At 40.7% G+C, this 17926-nt stretch overlaps 1 protein-coding gene across 1 annotated transcript in view; it reads right to left on the bottom strand.

The window, feature by feature from the left end:
• Positions 1 to 15271, bottom strand: part of gpc4 (glypican 4) — a 46960-nt gene extending 31689 nt beyond the window's left edge. The window contains exon 1 of the mRNA XM_028009056.1: positions 14222 to 15271. Within this exon, the coding sequence (XP_027864857.1) occupies positions 14222 to 14378 (157 nt within the window). The 5' untranslated portion in view covers positions 14379 to 15271. The remainder of the gene's footprint in view (positions 1 to 14221) is intronic.
• Positions 15272 to 17926: the final 2655 nt, after the last annotated feature.

Genomic DNA, 17926 nt, shown 5'->3' with positions numbered 1-17926 from the left:
GACATGACTTCACACTCCACTCTGGCAGGCTGAGATCAGAGCCGGTGGCTGTTTGCCACACTCCTCACAGCTGGCTGAGTGACACCACGAGCGAGACGAGCATCACAAAAGAAACAAACCACTGCTCAAATATCAGAGAGGATGGTAGAAAAAAAAAAGAAGAGATGACAACGGACTTGAGAGAGCATCAGCAGAGTCGATTGTTTAAGAGGAGATCACGTAGCGCGACGTAGAGCCTCAGAGGAGTTGTCCACAAGCAGCCGCAGGGGTGAACTGATCCGAGGTTATTCTGGATGAAGTTTTTCCTGACTGATACGGGTTTCAGTTTTTCCTTGAGGTCCGATCTGCTGACTTAAAAACAATGCACTGTCTTCCCCTCAGCTACTAAAACCAACAAAGTGCAGCAGCATGTTTTCCAGTGAGTTTGTAGTTCTGAATCCCACAGACGTTGAAGGATAAGGCTATTCTCAGTTTTAGACACAAAGTATGATCAGTGCTGCCACTCCCACACCTGTTGCTTCACATTGCCTAGCAACTGACTGGCAAGATTTTCAACTTGTAGGCCAGATTTCAGTCGGGAAATCTCAAAAAACCTCTCGAGACCAAACGTGAGTTCAGAGGAAACAAACATGGCCGACCGAGAAGAAGCGACAGTGATAGTTTGTGGACTTTGTCCAACAGAGAAAAACAATCGAAAGAGACGTCTACAGTGTCCACCGAAGTTTCTGATGCGCCATAGAAGTTGCTTGTTCGTCAGTGTTTCCGTCACCTCCCTTTCTGATTGGCTACACGTCACGCTCAACAGGCTGCGTTCTCGTTTGTCCGCGAGCGCCACCACACACATTGCAACATTGGGTCGAGACGATCCAACGTTGATCTAAAATCAGGGATAATGTTATCAGATCGGCAGAGCGATCCTGACGTCCTTCATGACAGACCACATCCCTCTTAACACACCACACACAACACGAATAACTCAAGATCATCTTAATGGTCATTTCAATAATCAGATTGTCAGAAAGGGAACATTGGAAAGAAAAAAAAAAAACCTTGAACAAAGGTTATTCAAGTCTATTTATTTAAGCTGCAAATGTATATTCTAACTGCAAGAATATATTAGCTTTAGAAGCAGTGTGAATTTCTGTTCAATCAAAGCAACTAGATAATGGATTGGAAATTTTGAAAATGTTGTATTTCCATTCCGGAATCTTATTCTGACCCATGCCAATTGCAAGTCAAGTATTTTTTTTTAAGTTTAATAATAAAATAGTGGGGAAAAATATACACTTGGTACAAATCATAATTATAGGGAGTTTGGTGCCTCAGGCGATGTTTATCTTGGAAGAACATCCTCTACATATTCACATCAGCACATATTCTGAACCAGGAAAGCCAAAAGAAAGCCCAGCAAAAGCAGTGGAGATTACAGAGAGGTGTGTTAGAAGAAGCCAAGAAAGGAAGAACCTGTAAGGAACAACAGAAAGGACCAAAAAGAAAATAAAAAATCATCACTCAGGGATGAAGACAGGAAAAGAAGGGAAGAGAACAAAACCTCCCGCAGGAGCAGCTAGAGAGGGAACAGCGGGACAAGAACATGAACTGACATGTTAGTCAGGACAGATGGGGAGGAAGAGAAATGGCCAACTTTTAACAGCCTGCAAACAGGATGTGTTAACGGGGAACTTCATTGGTGGATGTGGCAGGGGGGAGGGGATCGCTCAGCTCAAAATACGGAAAACCACAAAGCCAGATCAGGATTTCTCGCAGTTTGCTGCGGCCACCAAAAGGATGGAGTCGAGTTCAACTGTGGTCACGAATGCTAAAAATACTCTGATGTGGGTCCTTTTGGGGGAGGAAACCTTTATTGAATCAAGGTGAGGCAGCCATGTGTTTGTAAAAATGCATGTATGTATCCAGTCAGATTTAAATATTCCTTGTGGACCAACTTTTCCCCTGGAAAAATCACTTTGACCCAGAGGAAAAAAAGCTTTCCTGTCAGTCAAATCCTCTCTCGGCTCTTCCAGCGCTCTCTTTGTTGCCCCGTGTTCCCAGTTCCAGGACTCCTGTGTGCAGGTCTTGGTGGTCCGGTGTGGAATGTGTTGAGAAGAGGGGAGGGAAGGCGAGCCTTAAAAAAAAAAAAAAGAGAGAGAGAGAGGGGGGGGGGGGGGGGTGCTCAATTGTTCCCACACAGAGCATCCACCCCCTACTGATCTGTCGCTCACTTGTCCTTTTTCATTGAGGGGACTGAAGGCACGGACCGAAGCAAAGGATGTGAAGTGATGGAATAACGGACACTCAGCCAACACACACACACAGCTATTGAGCTGATGCTACACTCAGAGCATACTAAATGAGCGTACCAGAGGAACTTAACATTCACCCATTGTTGAGGACTCTTCCTAAAGACTAAACAAGTTCTTGGATGTCAAAACTATTTCCACACAGCTAATTTCGCCAACATTCCTGTAGCTTTGGCCGTGCTCGGTCTTGTGTTGGGAAGGCTGGGATATGCTGGTTTGTTTTGGGACGGTGATAAAGCAGCTGTTGCCAGCCATGCAGCAGAGGATGCCACAGCAGTCCCGGAGATCTCAAGGTGGCCATGCTGTGATAGCACAACTCAGATAAGAACTGCCACATGTTTCCACCCCGTTTCCCTTCTCTGACCCCATCTGGACACGCACACTGCTTTTCCGGAGACAGATCTGTGAATGTGAACCACAGTTGTGTGTTCCTGGTGGAAGAATGAGATTTCCTAACGCCAAATCCAGTCGGGCACTGTGGAATACCAGGTTCATCCGCACGAACCACGACACTGCCAGTGGCCTCATCACCTTAGTAGGAGTTCGAGTAAGAGTTTGCCTGTGGGTTGCTGGTTCGATTCCCACTCTGTCCACCTCTGTTGTTGTGTCTTTGGGCAAGGCACTTCATCCACATTGCCTGATGGTGGTCAGAGGGGCTGGTGGCGCTGCTACATGGACGCAGATGTGGCTGTAACCCAAGGACTGAGTGTAGCGTACAGGCCATTTGCCATTTCAAAGGAGCAACTAACATGTTGGACAACGGGTGAAGGGTTTTCTTCCATGTTGTGTAACGCATTCCATCAATGACACGTTGACGGGATTCCAAAAACCCGTCCCAAAAACCCGTTGCTTGGTTTCCAAAAACCAACGGAAACAGGCGTTGGCGCTCAACAAAACACCAACATTCAGAGGCAAATGAACCAAAACCTGTTCTAGAACAAGAGCCCACACACACACACACACACACAGCGGCTATGTTTACGCTGCAGATTTTAATGAAATCTGATTTTATTTGCATGCTTGTTCATACTGATGAATGATGCGACTGTAATTGGACTTTTGTGTGAACGGTTCACTGCCCCAAGGCAGCGACCAGCATGCGCAGAAGAAGAACGTTGACACAGCAACGCACCGTTTACAGAAGTAATAATGGATGCTCCCATCTTTGGATCAGTTTTAAAGTTTATTCAGCAATGAGAGCCAACAGGATTGTCACAAGATCGTAACATGTATGAAACTAGTGAAAAGAAAGTACAACTACTTAATAGATACTGCATTTTGTGGTGCACTGACACCAACGTCTGTAGAAAAGTTTGTTTGAATTTGTGGGAGGAGCTAAGAGTTGTGGGATTGTGGTGTGATGCACTTCACTGGAACAGAAAAGCACTGAAGCAGAAATGTTTATGACGGATCTGGCTTCTTCTGGACGTGTTTCAAATCAGATTTTTGGAGGGGTTGAAACGATTGGAATTGGGACATTCAAACTGCTGTGAAAAAGTCAGATGTTGGCTACATACGAGTACATTTTAAATTTTTAACCCATTTGGGTCACATTCACCTGTTGGGGCTGGTGAATGTGACCCAGTCCCAGCAGGTGAAGGTAGTTGGCTAGGCTCCCCCATCTTCAGGGGCCCCAACATAATGAAGCTTAAACTCAATTATAGATCATTAAACTCTTGACAGGTGAGATGTCAACACCAGGAACGATCAAACTATCAATGCTTTTAGCCGACAAGAAGATGAAGTGCGGTAAAAATGTTTTGCTTCATTCTCATTAAACCAAATGCGCAAAAGCATAAGTGTGAACTGAAAGCAGATGTGATCTGTTTAAACTTAAGCTATGCTAACAAACACAAACTCAATAACATAATCTAAAGCCGCCTCAGAAAATGTGCAGAAGAGCTGAATTGGTTCCTGGCACAGCGTTGCAAGGACTCAGCTCATCAGTCAGGAATGTTATCAGAGCTCATTGCTCATGCTTTGGCTTTTGCTGCCGTTTTATTATCCAGCCCTGCAAAACATTTTTTCTGTAAACAAATCATTGATATTAATGTTTGTGCAGCTTATTCCACCGTGGAAAAGGCTCTGTTTTGATAGTGAGAACTTTTTATAACACATGCATGAACAAAGACTGAACCATAGCCCTGCTGTCAGAGGCTTAAAGACTTGTGCACACATAAGCCACATTTAACATGCAGCGAGTAATTTCCTGACTTCAGCGAGTCAGACTTTTAGGTGTGAAATAGTGATTCTGAAGTCCTTCGACTAAATGTAAAACAACTTCTTACAAACTTAGCAAAGGTTAGACAGCTTCTACGTTCCAGTTATGATTTCTTGAAGGATGGAGCTTCAAATGGTAAAACTAAGGTCATGCTGAAGCAAGAAGTTGGCTTGCTGAACGATATGTGCATCCCTCAAGCTTTTAGGCATCGTTTTGGAAAACTTAGAATCCTAATTTCTATTTCTACAAACAAAGCAAAAGTTTCAAGAATCAAGCAAAAATAATCATGTCTTGGTTTAATGTGGTTTTTGTGACTGTCCTAATCCAAGGTGATTCCAATGCCAAGAAACACTGACAAATGTTTCTTTGTGTTTTCACAAATGGAATAAAGGTTTTATTACCATTTTTTTAAGAATCTCTGTTTAATGTGAATTTGATTCAATCAGCAGCATCACTTATAGGATCCAAAGTGATGCAATGTGGAGCTTTGTTAGCCAGCAGCCTTCATCACTTACAGTACCTTTATTGTAAAAGGTAAATTCAAGTACTACCCTCCTTTCTTTAAAATAATTACGCTAAACATAGACATAAGGTACTAAACTTGAAACATTCAAGTTTCAAATCCAGCGCTTATTGTCGCATCTTAAATTTGCTTCTCTAAAAACCATTTACAAAATGTGTTTGAATATGAAAATGCACATAGTAATTGCAACTAAAAACAAAGTTACACATACAAATTATTTCAATACAAATGAGGACCTTTTAGAAATGCAACAGAGAAAAGTTTGAAAATTGGAAAATTCAGTGTGTTTACCAGCAGTCGGCTCTCCTGAACCAGAGCCAACCTACCTTCACTTCAGTAAATAAACACTTGAAGTAAGGCTGTTAGATACTAGGAAATTGAACTGGAATGCTATAATTTCCAACACTATGACCTTTGGCATCTTTAGAGCCATCAAAGCGTGCTGGGTGGAGACATTTACTACAGTCAGACTCCATACAGCAGGATTGATATCTTATTAGGATCCATTGTGGTTATTCATGGTGACTGTAAATGAAAACAACAAATATTGTGTTTGAAATCGTCCTTTGAAATGTGTCCATTGATATTGCAGTGATGCATTGTGCAGCCATTCCTTGGATCTCTGTGTGTTGCTAAAAACTGTAGATTCGCTAGAAAACCTTTAGCTCTGGTGAATTCCCCTCAGCAGAGGCTATCGGCACTTGCCTTCAAAACAAAAGCCGCTGTTTGGAGAAAATAAAAATAAAAAGCAGCCAAGTTATATTTATGTGCACAATTATCACCTTGTCAATTTTTCTGTTTAATTCTTGCCTGGTTGTGGTAAAGCTGGTCCTGATCTCCAGCAGGTCAACGGACGAGTGGGTTGAGTGAACACCGGACAGGCCCCCAATCAAAGGTTTGTGCATGTGTAATTATAAGTACCCCTGCTCCAACACACTTGAATCAAATGAATAGTTAATGACCAGGCCTTTGCAGGTGTGTTGGAGCAGGAAAGTGAATTAAATACTTTTTTTAGACAATTTAATGACTCAAAATTAAGAAAAGAACGGTCACTAACTTGCTAATATTACAGTGCGTGATGTGTGGTGTTGGTCCAAAAATGTCCCCAACTCCACACACCGATAGCGTAACATTGTAGATACACAAGCGACCCGAGAAGCCAGGCCACCTGCTGGTTGTGGAGACGTTTGCAGGGCCAGAAGAGGAGCAGAGTTAAAGCCAAGCCAGTTTCAAGCCATAGCAGCTGTTTTAGAGGCAAGATTAATAAATGTACAATTTTGAAGAACACAAATGGACTGTAAGGGGATTATTGACTACTGGAATGGGACTTCATAGCAAAATAAACAACAACAAAAAAAACTATAATGTGTTTATCTAAATAGCTTTGTTGTAGAGTGTGTGAAAAATACCTAACTCACTTTCCTTTTAATGAGAGCTATCGGTAAATAAGCTTAAGACAATACAAGACAACACAATAAAAATGCAAAATTACTTTTTGACTACAGCATAACTTTCTACTGCTGCTGTGGTGAATCCAAAAAGACTTGACATTTTTCTAATGAAGAATGAGAAAACATCTTTAGGCCTTAGATTTGACCTCAACAGAGGAAGTTGAACACTTGGCCAATGGGTAATTTGTTAATTATTACAGGAGTGAGAAACCTAGGCACCTGTTTTGAGCAGAGCCACTCATCCTGATCTTTGGACTAAAACAAAAAATGCCTGCAGACCTTGCACCCTCGTCCCCACCGCCTTTATCTAATCTGCTGAATGTCCCAGCAATGGCCAGCCTGTTATTTCTCCAAACGGTTACACTTCTGAGAAAGCTGCCTCCTCTCCGTTAGCTTAGCGGGAAAGATTCCTCGCAATGCGGGACTGAAGACGACAGCCTCTCGATCCGGCCGACGAGCTGTGGTCATGAACACTTCAAGTTTAGGCACAGGTATGATCAAGAGATTTTACTTCATAAAGAAAAAAACCCAAACAACAACAACAGCGCATTGAAGAATCCAGCTAAGCAGTGAGTGCACTCGCTAGTACCCTCAAGAATTCAAAAAGTTATGGTTTCAAAACTGACACCATCATACTGTTCCTGTGGTTTAAAAACCTTCAAATGAGAAGGAAGAGAAAGAGTCAGAATAATAGGTAAATCTCATTTTCGAGATCGTATTTAAACTCCATGATGTTGCTCGTCAAAGCGAAGTCTTTCCAGGAAGAAACTGTCCAGTGGCTGGGACCATGTGGCTTCATGTGGTGACGTCACTTCAAGCTATTGTTATGACTTTGGAGTTAAAGTATTTTTGACTTGACACGTTGTTGTATCCATGTTTGAGACTCTTATTTTGAAGAACAAAGGCAAACCAGACACTCTTTCACCGTGTTGAAAGAGTCAGCTATCAAAGTAGCAATGGGGCATTTTTTAAATTTATTAGTGTGTTAATGTTGTTGTTTAGCCATTACTGACTGGAACCAATTCTAACAACAAGACTTTCCACGTTTATGTGATTGTACAGATTTCTCTTTCTATTAAGAGGAAATATGGATGTAAAAAGATATGGTATGAACCTGAGTGAGAGGCGAAGGGAAGAAAAAGTCTGAAGGTTTTCATTTCTCTAAAAGGCTCTGTTGGAGAGTGAAAGGATAAAGGCACAACCTCAACCTAAATATTTCATATTTAATAGCCAGTTAAACTGTCTGCATACACTGCCTATGGTCCTATAAAGTAGAGAGAGGTAAATATAATTCTATGTGACTTAAATAAGTTGTAGCCAACAAAAGGTGCATTCACACCAGGCCTGTTTAGTCCGCTTTTATCAAAATCTAGTTTGTTTGTCTAGAACAGGGGTGTCCAAAGTCGGTCCTGGAGGGCCGGCATCCTGCACGGTCCTCCTGGTGGTACCAACAACCTTTTCAGCATGTCAGTCTTCTTCCTAGGCCTTCTAACAAGCCATCATTGGATCCAGGTGGATCCACCGACTCCAGGAAGAGAACTAAAACGTGTAGGATGCCGGCCCTCCAGGACCGAGTTTGGACACCCCTGGTTTAGAAGGTCCGGTTCATTTGCAAAAGCGTGAATGGGAAATTAAACCCTGATCAGGACCAGAAAAGCAAACTGTGGAGCACAAACCTAGGTCTGGGTTTGGTTGAAGTAAACTCTGGTGCCGTTTAAATGCCAAGTGAACTGGAGAGCGCTCCAAAAGCAGGAAGCTAACCACAGCGTAGCCTATCAAGGATAAATACAACCAGAACAAACGTGTGAATCTAGCACCAGCGGGAGAAATGGCTCAAACGTTTACCAAACACAAAACAGAAATCCTCAAAGGCTAAAATCTCACACCACTCCGTTTTTATTTACATTTTGTGAAAAAGAAAGTTGCGCTCAGCGTCGTCTTTAGACGTTTTCATGTCATTTATCTCAGTCGTTCTTGGTCCAGCGTCACCACAGGCGAAGTGGTTTTTCAAAAGTTTTAGTTCGTTTGATGTAGAAAACAAAGTGCAGGAACACTGCCTGAAAACCTTTGTCAGAGTACAAGTGAAAAAGAACAAATGGCACTGGTGATAAAACCAACTGTAATAATCAAACTCATAGCAGACGAGGAGACAATCATTGCTGTTGTGATTTAAAACCGATTTGATCATTTGGCCCAAGTTTACACTGTGATGCCATGACGATGCTGCGTTTCAGTCAAGGTTTTCACACGGTGAGGCTCTTACTTCTAATCTACAAGCAAATAAATTAATTCTCAGGATCTTCACCACTCAGCCAGTGAAAGCCTGTTGTAGTTTAAAGAATCAAATACAACAGTTGCACACAGTATTAGTTGAAAGTCAGGCAGCAAAAACCACCATTTACATTTTCCATGATTGCCAACATTATTTATTCACTGTGTTGGGGAAATTTACTTCCCAATTTATGCAAAATATTCCACCACAAGCCACAAATAAGTCATCCTCTGACAGACAAAAAGAAAACTTGGAAGCCAAGTCTTGAACCGGTTCCATGAGAAGCGGTTCAGCTGATACCATGGGATAACGGAGGAATTTACCAAGCAAGCCTGCTGTTCCTCCGTATCACTTCATTCCGTCTAAACTCGAGCAGTCTGGGTTTCTACTGCAGTTTCACCGCCTAAAACACATTTCACCGACTCGTGTCTGGTTTCAGATAAAGCGGTGGGTAATTTCGACGGTAACGCACATTAATTCTTATCTGTTGGCTGCCAGCAACAACTTGAGATGCTTGCGGTTCAAAATGCGATCTCTGAATGCCTGTCTCCACCGAGAACTCATGTTCCACACGCTGGATTTATGATGTTTGCGCCAAAGCGAGGGCAAGTCCAAATCTACTTGATTTAAAACCAAGACGGGCGAGTGAATCCTTTCTCGATGTGTTGTTGTCACGCACGTCTATCGAGCCGAATGGAAAGGGAAATTAATTCAGGATGAGCATTTTGACAACTTCACCGAGTTCAAATTATTGCTTAATTATGAAGTTCAACCAGACATTTTGAGGGTGTATCTGGAGACTCTTAACAGTCTTTTCCCCCCCATTGAATCATTTACTACAGTGTCTATCAAAGAGAAACATCCAAGCCTGGATGAACAGTGTCTTCCATTATTCAAGCATTCATAACCCTTCAACACATTTTGTTTTGTTAGAACCGCAACCTTCAGTGAATTTTATTGGGATTCAGCAAGAAAGACCACAAGAAGTTGTGAAGAGAAAGAAAAATAATCCATGGTTTCCCACACTTCTTGTGAACACAGCTCTGAAGTTGAAATTTTTTTAGGTACGTCCAGGGGTGGAAATTAAAACTTTCTCCGAAAGTTTTTTACCGGGATCTCAGACATTTCACCAGCCACAGTTTTTATTTCTTCTTTCGATTACAAACCCCACCAGTACAAGCAAATTATAGAAAATGTATGATTTATTCTTGACTCTATGAAAACCAATTTACTGACAATAAGTTCACCATACAGATGTACAGAATAATAAAACATAAAGCATGGACACCTTCCCAGGGTTGTAGTGCAATAAGTTAATTTGAAGTAATTACTAACGTCAAACTTTAACTACACAATCCTAACATTCTTACAATCACATGTTGAACATTTCCACATTTTGGCAACAACTCTCCCTGATAGGATTTATTAAATGTGTGTCTAGTCATTTTAAAAATATTTTTAAATTGTATCAATAGCCGTTTTCTAACTGTTTTATTTGTTTTCCCTTACTTATTACAATTATTACCAAAATATCTCAGAACGTGTTCATTATTAATTCCACTTGCCATCATCATCATCATCATTCTTGTGTTACTCCAGAGTTTTTCTGACTACCTGGAGCTCAGCTTCCCCCTCACACACACCTGCCTTCCTGCCCGCATGAAACTTTTTCTTCATGAACATTTTCACGCAGCAGCAGCTAACCTGAACTCTTCCTCCATCTGTCCCAAACATTCTTCTTCTTCTCCCGCCCCACAAAATGTAAAGCCGAAGCTCAGTCAGACTGGTGAGAAAAGCCTCCATCCCCCTCATGCTGCAGCCACCACCGTGTTTCACTGTAAGGATGGCGACTATACAGCGACAAAGTTTTATCACCGTATTTTGCGGTAGTATTGTGATAACGATAAGAATGATTTATGTCATTTTTAGGTAACTTTAGGCCACCAGTCACATTAAGAAGTGAAATCTGTAGCCGCATTTAATAATATTGATGCTCTCACACAACAAACAGTGGAGAAAACAGTAAAACTACCAATCCTGACAATACAGACAGCTTCAGGGTGTTTAAACACAATTATTTGGAATTTATCATGACAATGTTAGAAACAATTTCTTATTTTGATGAGAAATGTATCACGATAAATGACAAACGATATGGTAAAGGTCTACACCTTGTTTATCATTAAAGAAAATGCTATTACAAGAATTTTTACTTATTGTCGTCTCGATAAATTTCAATTATTGGTGTCACAAAAGACTGAAGGAAATGTTATTTTTACTATATTCTTCACTGTTTGTTCCACGAAAGCATCTATAAATGTCAGTAAATTCAAAAACGCAATCAAACGCAGTCGCTGTGAGCCGCTTAGCGATATAAATGACACCTGGAGACGAAATGTTTTTTGTGTTTAAGCAGCTGTGAATGTTGTGCCAGGAAGTCCAAGCCATAGAGTTACCACAAATGAAGCAATAAATAGCAGTTTTATCCACCTCTTCTTTTTTTTTTTATCGTCATCTCAATAGTGCCACAAAATATTGCTATAAAATACTACGTCCATATCGTTCACGCCTTATTCATCATGATGCACAGTATTTGTTTTCCCACCACTCAGACTTGAAATAGTTAATCAGAGGACCTTCTTCCACATCTTTGCTATGTGTCCTTACATTGTTTTCTTTGAACATGGCACCTTTTCTTTGACCAATAATTCACAAAAATTGGATTTTTGGACTGCAAAAGGTAAAACTAATTCCTCCATGAGAGGGGCCTGGTTGTAATATTTTAAAAAACGTAAAGTATAGGTGTCCCAATCCGATCTTGATATTGGTCCAATATCAACCAAACAAAAAAAAAAAAAAAAAGCAAGAATTTTTAGACTGCATCTAAAATCGCAGATAGACGCAGTTCGCCCCAGGATTCCACTCCAGCATTTCTATCCAGCAGCGCATGTATCCCACATGCAGACCCACTGGTTTATAATAAATGATAAACGACCCAGTCAGTTGTTCTCTAACTACTGTTGTTGACTATAACTTTATCAAGCGTTTTCCAACTTTCCACGCTACAAATAAGTAATAAAAGTTTGCATCGATATATCAACATCGGCATCGGCCAATACTCAAAGCAGCTATATCGGTATCGTATCGGCATGGGAAAAGTTGCATCGTAAAGGGAATGAATACTTTTACAAGGCAGCGTACATCTGAAAAGCTCATTTTGTCTCCATGCCATCACACACACGATTCTTCTACTAGTGGTGTTTGGCGTTTGCAGATTTGCTGAAGTGCTTTCTGTGAGAAACAACCAGAAAAAAAACCCCCACCAAGGAACAAAAAGGACCTAGAAATTTGCTATAAGATGACAAAATAGGCTGTTTTATGCTTAAAATTACAACAACAACAAAAAGCTTTGAGTACGACAGAGAAAGAAATTAAACCCAAGTTTTGATATTGTGCACATCAAAACTTGATAAGAGATACGAGCAGCCACAACCAATCAACGGAAATCACACCAGAGCATAACGCTGGAGCCACTTCACAGCTGCCAACAACACACTAATCGGTTAACTACTGTTAAAATTAAAAGGTGATGGAGAAAGGTGGGGGAGGGTTTAAGTATGCAGGGCACAAAGGAATTTCAATCCTCCTCCCCTCCTAACCCCTGCTTTCCCCTCAAAGCCTTCACTGTAACAGCCCCCCTACCCAAGTTTCCATTACTTGGCTGCATCCCATGATTGGCTTCATTGACTTGCCCTCCTGCCCCCCCGTCTAATTCCCAACACATCAGGCCCCTCTTCGCCGGTGCCCTTCATCCCGTCATGTGCTCTCGTCTGGGCCACGTTCGGCTCAAACAGAGCCAGCTTCGACCGCAAAAAGCGAGGACTAGCGGAGTCAGAGGAGAGAAATCCACAAGCCTTGTTCACGAGGAATGTTTACTAAATCACCGCAGGCCGCCTGCACCTCACAGCTGCAGGAGCCTCCGCCGAGGAAGCCTGGAAATAAACACAGGCCTGGCCTCGTTCAGCAGGGAGTCGGGCTTTTCTGTCGATTATACCCCCTCGTATTGTTATGAATTAGCTGCAAGTATTTCCTACATGGAAAACAATGTTTAGCCATGGGAGAGGTAAGGCGTCGCCACAGCAACACCTACAGTACAGCAGGAGATCTTAGAGATACAGTATATAGCTGATGGATAAATTCAGTCCATTTTGTGTCTGACCAGTCCTGGACCTGAAAATCTGATTTACTTTCTACTAGAAAGAGTTTTATGTCAGCATGCAACAAGAAAATGAATGCATGGTAGAAAAATTACTGGGGTTTTTGGCAGTTCTTGTGGGATATTCCGAGTACAAAACGTTCACCTAGTTGGGTTTTTACTTTACATGTTTTATTTACAGATCAATTTGTGACTTTCAGGATAACTTGGATCTGTTCAAATCTATAATGCTGGGATTCGATTATCCAAGATTGAACACAGATAACTTTCATTTGTGATTCTGAATTCTATTAAGTAGAAATTTCAATCCTCTGCTTGACCTATAAGCTACCTCCAGCTAAAAACCAGGCATCCAACGTAAACGCCACATGCATAACTCATTAAATCCTAGAAATAGCATTGAGATCACAAATGACAAGTTTAACTTTTGAAGGGTGCTTTTTCTGTTCGTTCAAACAAATCTAAATGATTAAGTATATGATAATGGTCATCTAAAAACACATAAATGTAGACTGTGAAAAAAAAAAAGAAACTTGGAAACTCAACCTTTATCTCACCCTTGATCAATTTTGACATTTTTTTTAAAGGATAGAAATCAAATTTCATGTTTTTCAAAATTCTGTACAAAACAGTCCTCAAATGTTTGACTATTTCCAAGTAAAATGTTGTTACTAAGTTTAACAAGCAAAGTTTCAAAAATGCCAATAAAAAAAAAAAAGATTAATTGCCTTGTGCCTTCTGTGACGTCACCAGAGGCACATGCTTGTGGAGGCTTGTTTCTGGGAAATGAATTTTTCTTAAGCCTAAATTAAAACAATTGATCAACTTTGTAATTACAGACACATAACAAAACACGTTGTCGTAAAAAGTGACTAACGTGATTCTGATTCATTTCACACGAGCTTGGCTGGCAGCTTTAATGCAACAACAGCTGAGCTGCTGCAGTTTTCAAGACCTGGACGAACTTAAAGCGGTTTAAAAGAAAAAAAAGAAGAAGAGAGAGACTATTTAACAAGTTTTTTTTTTTGTTTTTTTTTGTTAGCTAAGAATAGGAAACGGCTAAAACGGTGACCGAATGTTTCAAGCCAGTTCACCGGAGTTATTACAGCCAAAGTTACCAACTTAAAAACGTAAAACAAGAGCACAGGGAAATCTTTACAATGAAGCAGCTTCCCCCAGCCCGCCTCGCTTGAGGAGCCTGTGGGTCTTAAAAAGCGGAGCTGAAGGGTAAAACTCACCGTTGACCACTTTGTTGGGGGCATCGTTCATGTTGAAGCCTTTGGAGGTGAACGCCTCCCGAACCTCGTTACAGTTTTTCAACTTTGGCTCCGCGGTCGCCGAGGCGGACAACACGGCCAGCGTGCAGACTGCACACAGCACCGACAGCGGCTTCATGTTAAGGTTTTTTTGTTTTAAAAAAAAATTTGTTTTCAAAAATAATAAAAGCCGTAAAAAAAAAAAATAATAATAATTAAAACTCAGAATAGGTAGACGGCCTCCCAGGTGTCCTGTGTGTTTTTGTTAGTTAAGGCAAAGTTGGTGCGTCTCTCAGGCCGAGTTTCCTCATGGAGATTTTCTTCAGCTCGACAGAAACTTCATTCACAGCAGCTCCCAGGCCAGCCAGCTCTCCGGCAAACAATCTGGGAGCCAGAAAGGAAAAGAGAAAAACACCAACAACAACAACAAAAAAAAAAGGAGTCTAAACCCTGTTAAAACGTCGCAGGTTTAAAAGCAACAGGTATTAGTTAAGTATCAAGTCCCAGACTCGACAAGGGGGGAAAAAAAAAAAACTTTTGTGCGAAAACAGCGAGCTGAAAAAAAAAAAAAAAAAAACTTTCTCTCCAACCTGAGGCAACAATCACAGCCTCACGCAAAAACTGCTTCACGGCGTCGACGAACGGATAAACCACGGGAGGACAGCGGACCGCAGAAAGTTGCCGGAGGAGAGCTGGGTTTCTTCTGTCTTCCCTTTTTCTTCTTCTTCTTCTGTTCTTGCTTCCTTTCCCAAATTTAAAGACGCCGTGGTTTCTGCGGCACAGGACGCTGGGCTGTTTGCGACTCGTACTGGGATCCAGATGCGAGTAAAAAAAAAAAAAAAAAAAAAAAGCCCCGGTGGACAGCCAGGAGCGAGTTCCGGGGACAAAGAGCCGGGAGAGCGGGAACACCAGGGCTGGAGTGCGGAGCGGGGACTCTCCCCGGCCTGGCCTCGGTCACCCTGCTGTCTGTCTAGACAAGAAGGAGAATCACCGGTGCTGAAAACCAGGACTGGAGCTGAGGGTGGAGCCACGGGCTCCGCTCATTGTCGGACAAAACTGAACAAAATGAAAAGCGGAGAAAGAAAGAAAGAAAAAAATCTCAATATGTACAACTGGAAAGCACTATATCACATAAATATCTATCAAACGTACAGCATAACCATGAAAACTGGTGAAAATATAGATAAATAAATTTGCATTGCAAAATGAGGAGACGCATGAGTTTCAGTGCTTTTTTTTTTTAAATTTCTGTACATTACCAACCAAACATACCAGAACAGACCAATGTAACAGAAATGGAAGAGAAATTACACAGTTTCAGGTTTTTGTTTTTCATCAAATCTAAAATGTGACATGCATTTGTCTCTAGGCCTGCCGCAACAAGAAATAAATCAATTAATCACATGATAAATGAAAACAAACGGAATCATTTCCATTTGCATGATTTATTGTTTTTCTTTTTTTTTCTCCCTCTTTCTACCAAAAACTGGACGACAAAAGTCTTCAGTCCAGTGCTTTGGTCTCACCCAGATGTTTTTTAAGGACAATTTTGTTAACACAGACTTCATTGTTCACTTTATTTGTTGTTTCTGTTGTTTTGTTTATTTATGTTGGATATTTAAAATGTCTTCCACTTCCAGCGTTAAATGTCCATTCAAATGTAAAGTTTATTGATCTTTAATAATGTCTTCTTGCATTATTATACCATTACCATTATATTACTTTAAAATGGTCTCAAAACAACAATATTATCATTTATCGCGATAACTTCTGGGACAATTTATCGTTCATCAATATTTGTCATTGTGACAGACCTAGTTTTATCCAGCCCTCTTTACTCTGATGCCCTTAAATAAAGTCCAATGTGACCAAATAACATCCAAAAAATCTGTGTCATTTAATCTCAGCTGCTCTTTGTTGGAGAGCATTAGAGAACAAACAGCATCATGAAAACAAAGGAACACAACAGTTGGAGAAATTTAATGAACAGGTAATGCATAAAACAATATTACATTTCACACAGTCATGTAAGGTCAAACCAAAACTGAACTTTGCCTTTTTGCAAAAACACTGCACTTCGTTATTCTCACTGTAAAACACAGAGGGAGTGGCATCATGCTAAGGGGATGCTTTCCTTTAGCTGGGACAGAGAAGCTAGTTAGAGTTTATATGAAAAAGGAGGACGCTAAATACAGAGCAATGCTAGAAGGAAACCTATTAGAGGCTGTAAAAGACTTTCAACACTATAAATATACAGCCAGAGATACAGTAGAATAGCTTAGGGCAAAGCAGAGTCATGTTTTAGGATGGCCTAATCAAAGTCAAGACTTAAATCCAACCAAGAATCTGGGTCAAGACTTCAAAATTGCTGTTCACGGACACACTCTCCCAAAAATCTGACTATTTCCCAAAGAACAAACAAATAATTAAATCTCTAGACGACGAAAGCCGGCAGAGAAAACTTAATTGTAGACAAATGAGGTTTGTACAGTACAGCACTTACTCAGAAGTAACCGACACAAAACACTGATATCTTCTGATTTTCATATGTGAAGTGATTGAGAGCTCTGCATCACCTCCCTACCACCAAAAATCCAAATGAAACACATTGAGGTTTGTCACTGTAATGTGGGAAAACTGTCAAAACGTCCAGGGCTACATTAGCAAGGCGCTAATGCTCAAATCCTGACATATGTTTTTGTGACAAACAGAGAGGCTTGTGTGCTGTTAGCAGTGAGGGAGTTGTGTTTCTGCCGTGCAGCCACCCGTCACGTAACCTGTCGCCGTTTGCAAAAGACGTAGATGTGTCTGACGCCGCTTTCTGACTGTGACCTTTGCCCTACTTTTAGCACAGATTTTTATTATTTTTTTAATAATGCCAAGCATTATTTATAAAACGTGAACAATGATTTGCTGGCATAAGAAGGAATCACAACCTACTATTCAAAGCTTTATGAATAATAACATCTTTTTTTTTTTGATGAGACACTGACAATACCAAGATATCATCTGCATAAAGTATGAAAATAGGGAAAAATGTTAAATTAGTGATAAAGTAGGGCAAAGGTCTACTTTTAGCACTAATTTTTTTTCACATAATGCTAAGTTTTATTTAGCATTCATTCTTCACATGCCAGAAAAGAATGAATCACTGCTGTGTGAAGGAATCACAATGTACTATTCAATGTTTTATACGTACCAACATCTTTTTTTTGATGAGAAACTGAGAACACCAAGGTGTCGTCCGCATAAAGTATAACAGCGAAAAATGCTAAATAGGTTCAAAAAGTAGACCTTTGCCCTAATTTTAGCACTGATTTTTTTTCTTTTTCCAGACAGTACTAAGTTTTATTCATAAAATATGAAGAATGAATCACTGGCATATAAAGGAACCACAACCTACTACTCAAAGCTTTATGAATAATAGCATCTTTTTTTTTTATGAGAAACTGAGAACACCAAGGTGTCGTCTGCATAAAGTCTAATAATAGGGGGTGAGGAAAATGCATCAAAGGTACAAAAATTATTGGGCACAAAGTTGATGTTTGTATTCTGTTATAGTGGGGGTGGAGGAGGGAAAGGGAAATCATAAGACTTTTCACCCCCTGTGATTTGAACATGCCTGGACTTGTGGGGTGCTTCTGTGTGTGCGTGCACATGTCCCTTTGGTTTGGTTTGGAATAAGCG

This window comes from Xiphophorus couchianus, chromosome 23 (assembly GCF_001444195.1).
Source record: "Xiphophorus couchianus chromosome 23, X_couchianus-1.0, whole genome shotgun sequence".
Lineage (NCBI taxonomy): Eukaryota > Metazoa > Chordata > Actinopteri > Cyprinodontiformes > Poeciliidae > Xiphophorus > Xiphophorus couchianus.
The sequence above is the reverse complement of the archived record's forward strand: the minus strand, read 5'-3'. Positions and strand labels throughout refer to the sequence as shown.